Here is a 6,643-nt window from a genome sequence, read left to right on the forward strand (position 1 = left end):
ATAACACCTCTAAAAATGTAATGTTTTCCTATAGTTACAGAGGAGGTTGGGGATCGTCCGGTTACATCAGATTCTGCTCAAACGGCTCCATCCACCAGTACAGCGCCTGAGGCCGCCCCACCCCGCCAAGGAAGAACTCTTGATGACCTCTTTGCCTTGGTGGAGAGCATGGATGGGCGCACCTCTGCATCACGTGGGTTCATCTCTATAAATGTGCTCTGGAAAGCAGCCACAGGAAACAGTGCAACCGTCTAACAAATTCTTGTTCTGTTTAGTCAACAGCATCCAGAGACGTATGGCCACATACGAGGGTCGTATGATGCGCTTTGGGCGGAGGCTGGACAACATCGAAAGGAGACAACGGGAGATAGAAGAATCCAGCTTGTCAGCTAGGGAAACTCATGGCCAACAAAATCAGTAATTGTAGCCCTGGCATGAGGCATCAATCTTTTCCCCCCTTGAGTTTCTCTTTAGTTTCAATAAACCAAGAACTGTTAACGTTACCATTTGTCTCCATGTTTATTGATGTAACAGCAGTCATGAGTAAAACAAGTATTGTAATTGAAAAACACACCTATGAAATACAAACCACAGTGTACCAGTGAAAATAGGGAAAGGGGACCATTGATTCAAACAGGAAAACATCATAGTCCTGGAATGCTAGAGAGTCAGCCTTTCACGAGCCCTTCCAACACATGCACGTTTTGCCGTGGCAGACTTAGGTGGGATGTTTTGTGAGTTGCTGTCACCCTTTTCACAAGCATTTGCTGACCTTCCACGGTGCTGACTCACCAACATTTCTCCCAGTGTTTGCAGAGTGGTCACTGCAGATTCCATTACATGCAGATTCTGCATCCACACCTCCCTAAAATCATTTCTATCCTTCCTGGTCTCCTCTAGGAATTCAATTTGCAACCTCCTTTCCTCTTCATGCCATCTATTGCTATCCTCGCGGTCAATGCGCCACTCATTGATCTGTGCCTTGTGCTCTTCCCCCGACTGACTCATCATCTTGTCCGCCACAGCAAACAGGCCAGCATTTCTTCTTTTCCTGGTTCTAATGGCTGATAGGCGTGTGCCAGGTGATAGCTCCGCCACCGATTTCAAAGGTGATTCTGTGAATTGATAAAAATCCAAAAAAACATCAAAAAACAAACATTATCCAGAGCATAACATTGACTTGTCTACACAGTTATTGTCCCTTGAATGATCAATCAACAGAATCTCATGTGCGGTCCCCTGCTTCAAAAAAAAAAAAATTTGTCTACTGCCAAGAATCCACATTCCTTGCCATGTTTCAGAGATATGGTTTTTAAATCTATGCCCTGGGGGGAAAAAAACCAGGAAATGTGACATTATTTGCCTGCTGTCACCCAAGGATTCAATCAATGGAAAGCTAATGTGTGGGTGCTGATCATTTGTTCGCAATTTACAGGCAAGAAATTAGGGTGATCCCCCTTTCGCCTCAAACCCAAAAATGATTGTAAGGGGAGAACCCCCCCCCCACCAAAAAAAACCACACACACACAATGATGTCAAAATGACACTGCTGTCAGGATTATATATCGCGTCACTCATTTTAATTTTGCTTTCTCTGCAGAAATTAAGTTGAAAATTTGGTGAACAAACCCTTACTGATGGTCAGCCATAGAGATGCTATGAGTTTGCTATTCCATTATTTCGTTAGCGAAAAAAAATACCTTTGCTGCTGCCAAGACCAGATGTGCTGGAGCTGTTGCTGCTAATTGTTTCCTCTTGAGCATCAGGACATGGATCATCAGACTCTGGAAATAAAGGAGAGGTTTTCACAGATTTAATAGTGAGTTAAGTGGGTGGATTAGATGTCCAGTCATTAATCGAATTCCTGGCAGGATACACGAGGTCACACAAACACAGGAAGCAAGTGGCTTGGGGTGAAGCTACAAGTGACGCCTGACACAGGGCGGACACTTGTCCACTTCCCTCCATTTCTGATGGGAACAGTAGTTATCCTGGTCTTGCAGCTGTAATGGGGAGCCAAGAAAAAAAAAAGGATGCCCACTTCTCCCATCAAAACTTGAGCGAAGCTGACAAGTTTACAACTTGTCAGGCATCACTTGTAGCTTGGCTCTTTGGCTCTGCAATTTTCACAAATGAAACAAAGCACAGTTTCCCACACATTGAAAACGTGACGTGTTTTCCAGAATACAAGGTCCAAACCTGGATCCAATTACGTGGAAAAGGTGTCCCAGATCCTCAAGATTCTAGACTGCAGCTGTCTTTTCATCACGATAGATCAAAGAACACCTGCAACTAAATATAACTAATCAAGGTTAATGGGATAATTGCTGCAACATATGGATGTTTTCCTATGCCACTCGTCAAACTCACCTTTGTCATCAAGGCCATCCACAGTGGCATCAGTGTCAATCTCTGGCTCAACATCAGGTACATACTCTCTCACACCTGTGTCAATTGAAAGAATGTCCTGATATTACTTCATGCGTGTCTACAATGAGCACTTATCAAATCTCCACAGTCAAAGCAGTTTTTACTCACCCACTTGGCATGGAGTGGAGCTTCTAATTTGTCCACGATCTATGGTGAGGAGGTCGTGCGAAAAAAGCTCCTCTGAGACAGCAGACACTGGACACGGGTCTCTAATTTGGCGCCCCAGGGACACAACGCCAAGGCTTCTTGACACTCGTTTTGGTTTCACGCTTGCATCCCCCCGGAGAATACTGTCCAGCTCCCTGTAATACGGGCAGGTGATGGGAGCATTTCCAGAGGTCGAATTGTGCACCACCACCTTCTTGTAGTCCAGTCTCATCGTTTTGGTTTTTGATCTGCACTCCATAGCTGTCCTTTTATGTCCCCGAAGGGCCATCTGGGCTGCAATGCACTCGAAATAATCCATGTTCCTATAGGAACTCTTTAGTGCTTCCTGTATTTTTTCCTCCCCCCAGAAGGAGAGGAGATCCAATATTTCCCTCTCCCTCCAAGCAATTCCACGGGAGGCGGCATGCCTATGTTCACTCATCTCGACACTTTTTAAAATACCTGACTCGAACTCCTGAGATCTCGCTCTAAGTGCTAGAACAGATCTATTGCTGAGTCTCCATGCTCCGCTGCAGAATGTCTGTCAAGTAAATGCTACCGCATGCATTGGATCATGGGAAGGGATGGGAAATTTTCCGCAGGAAATAACGGTCAAGAAATGGCATGCCGCATGTGCAAGTTTGGACAGCGAGGATTGAATTAATGCCATTTTGAGACGGTGCTTCAATGGTACAACAACGACAATGGTGTTAATATTAAAAGCATTCCAAGCACACATCAACGATGAACGCCAGTGAATTCACAGCCTCCTTCCTGGATGAAATCAGCATGGGATGGGTGATTGGTCACGATGACCGGCAGCATCATCCCAAGGCAGAGCTTGATTTTCTCTTTTGAAACTTGAATGCGGTGCCAAGTTCAGCGGCACAGTCCGTTTCAACCGTATCAAAAGCCATGAATGAAGTGTAAATGGACACAAATCTGACATTAGAAATGGAAATCTGACATTAGAAATGGAAACGTCCAGAAACCAGTGGGAGAACACTTCAATCTACCAGGACATTCCATCAAAGACTTAAAGGTCACTGTAGTTCAACAGAAACCTTTCAAAAACAAAATCCAACGGGAGGCTGCTGAACTGGAATTCATATGCAAATTTGACTCTGTCAAGCTGGGACTGAATAGGGACTATGAATGGTTATCACATTATCACAGGTAACAGATTTCCTTTACAGAGGTGGGGTCTGGGGGAGCTCAGTGGCACCTGGCGTGGGCTTTCGGGAACCACAGATCTCTTTGTCAGATGCATCTGGCAGGGAGAGCTGTGGTTATCGAAGGCCCATACTGCATTGGAATTGGATGGTCTAGCTGTTTGGCTTCTACAAACTAACAGGGCAAACTCCTTTGAAGCCAACTGATACACACACCAAAAGGAGATGTTTACATATACTAGCAAAGGAATGTTTTGATTGCTCCCTCCCCCTCCCCCCCTAATTGCCTCTTCCCTCTCCTGCTCTTCTGTATCAGGCATCTGACGAAGAGAACTTGATTCTCGAAAGCTTATGCTACAATAAAATTGGTTAGTCTTAAAGGTGCTACTGGACTCTTTTTGAGGATGACTACACAGTGTTGAATTTAATAAACATAGCACATTGTTCCTCTGATATCTGAGGTCTGTCGGTTAGATTGAAATGAGAATAATATGATGAGATGTCGACATATCGACACGGCATTTATTTATTTTTTAAAAAGGGGGTTGGAAAAAAGTCAGGGCAGGGAATTTGGAGGCGGATCAAGAGAGAGTGGGAAATGGGCCTGTTATGATCTTCACTTTCTTTAGGGTGGATTTTGCTTTAAATCTCCCCCTTACACCCTCTGGGTAGTTTGCTGCCACCAGGAATATATTATTCCAAAATGTTTTATTTAAATTTTCCCTTTTGTAACGTGTTTGAGCGTCAGGCTCCTTCGTGGTTCTATGTGGCCCTGAGGATAGGAATGGGAGATAACTCTGGGATATAACAAAACACAGTTTATTTTTTTAAGAAGCGTATTGGTTACATAAAAGTCGTTCTTAGTTCTTCTAGTTGCTTCATCCAAACTCATTCACACAGATCTCTTGTAAGGCTTCACGCACAGTTAGCCTCTTCAAATAGAGTGAATATATAGTCTCACAGACACACTCAGTTCAGGCTTCCATTCAGGTTGCCTTTCCCTCACAAATACATGAACACCCTCAGGCTGCACACAGCTCGCCTCTCTTGCCCTAACTGAACTTTTTTCTCTCTCTCTCAGTAACTGAAAACCGCCTTCACTCCGCCCACTCTGTCATCAACCAATCATATCACTCACTCATCTCTCTCTTTCACCCCCACTCTTCACCTATCTCACCAAACATTTAAAGACACATGCACCCATTTCTTGAAATCATTACAGGGCCGTTTATTCATAACAAGATAAACCGGAACGAAAGTGCAATGGGCTGTTGCGACGCGATGCCGAATTAATGACGTCATGGGAGATGACGCGTGTGAACCGATTAAATTATGGTGCTGGGGAAGCGAAAAACTACCGCAAGAACAAGGTAATGTGGAATCGGCCTATTATAGTCTGGAGTCAGACCATTAATCCACCTAGCTTAGAACTGCTGATTGGCAGAGACCCTTTCCAGCACAACGAGCAGAAATTCTTGCAACTGGAGATAATAGGGAAGAATGCCTAGGGTGCGAAGCAGGTCCTCAGCTGTATGGCCACAACCCTTCCTCTGTCACTCTGATTTAGGCAGCACAGGATGGACATACATAGATAAAGCATTGCTCGTCTCAACCATATGCTGCTCCAGGTTTTTTTTCCATTTCACTTTCAACTGTGGAGAAAGACAGCTGCCCTTAGGGAAGAGGGAAACTGTTTTTATGTTAGAAACACTCACCTTTGATGCTAACAAACAACTCACAACGTTGATTTCCATGAGACTGTGGACGTCTTGGGCACTCATATCATCTATTTTTTCGGGATAACCTGTTTGCAAGAAGATCAAGTGGATATAAAAGGGAAGTGGGTTTCCCAGAGGCAAGATCTACAAAGAGCAAGATAAGAGATTCCCCAGCTCTGCAGTTTGCTGATGGATTTCACATTTGTTTTATTTTTTCCAAGTAATACCCATTTGAGTAAAACCATCAGTCAAATATAATATTCAGCTCATATGGACATAAGAGTAGCCCTACTGGATCAGCAATTGGTTAGTCTTAAAGGTGCTACTGGACTCTTTTTGATTTTGCTACCACAGACTAACACGGCTAACTCCTCTGCATCTATGACCCTTTCACACAGCGGCAGATCAGATGCTCCAGAAGGCCGAAGCCTCTCCCTGTTACTGCCCCTAACACTGGTCCTTGGAGGGTTCCTGGCTCTGAATATGGAGGGTTGTTTTCCTCCTCGCTGCTAATTGGCACTAATGGGCCCATCTTCCATTAATCCATCTAATCCTCAAAACAAAACAAAAAACACCCAACAAGTGGACGTCACTACATCCTGGAAAATCAAAGTTCACTAGTTAGTTACTCTTTCAGTGAAGAAGTACTTCCTTTAGAAAGGGTTAGCGTGGGAGACACAATGCCTTAGGGAAATGAACTCCATATAAATACTCAGTATTATCAGGAAACTGTCATTTCTTTAGCTTCTTTGTAAACAGTCACCTACAAAGTTATCGTTCCTCAAACCTGTTGCTGAACAAATCCATTCTAGCTTTTGAACAATCAAGGAATACATCCATGCCCAACATGTACATCCCAATTCTTCCCACACCCCTGTAGTTTGGAATTGACTCACCTAATCCAGCATTGTTCACCAGGAAGTCTGGGCATCTGTAATGTACTATAGTTACCAAAATCAGCCTCTACATTAATAAAGTGAGACCTAAGAGAGGGCAAGGATGACAACAGAATTGAGAGTCTTGTGATTCCAGAGCTGCAAGCAACCCCCATTATATTATTTTATTTTATTTAAAATATTTATAAGCTACTGTTCTATCCAGATAAGGTGCCCCAAGGTAGAGAACAGCAGACATTACAACAGTACTTAAAATGTATATATTAATATTTAACATTAA

The 6,643-nt window shown here is 43.7% G+C and overlaps 1 protein-coding gene across 1 annotated transcript; it reads right to left on the bottom strand.

The window, feature by feature from the left end:
• Nucleotides 1-514: 514 nt before the first annotated feature.
• LOC129340327 (uncharacterized) lies at nucleotides 515-6,421 on the bottom strand. The gene is made up of 6 exons (XM_054995050.1): nucleotides 6,364-6,421; nucleotides 5,465-5,553; nucleotides 2,539-3,519; nucleotides 2,371-2,445; nucleotides 1,701-1,784; nucleotides 515-1,115 (listed from the first exon to the last, which is right to left on the bottom strand). Exons 3-6 carry the CDS (start codon nucleotides 3,017-3,019, stop codon nucleotides 661-663), a joined length of 1,095 nt encoding a protein of 364 aa, XP_054851025.1. The 5' UTR covers nucleotides 3,020-3,519; nucleotides 5,465-5,553; nucleotides 6,364-6,421; the 3' UTR covers nucleotides 515-660.
• Between the last annotated feature and the right edge of the window lie 222 nt (nucleotides 6,422-6,643).

The sequence above is a fragment of the Eublepharis macularius genome, chromosome 12 (assembly GCF_028583425.1).
Source record: "Eublepharis macularius isolate TG4126 chromosome 12, MPM_Emac_v1.0, whole genome shotgun sequence".
NCBI classification, from domain to species: domain Eukaryota; kingdom Metazoa; phylum Chordata; class Lepidosauria; order Squamata; family Eublepharidae; genus Eublepharis; species Eublepharis macularius.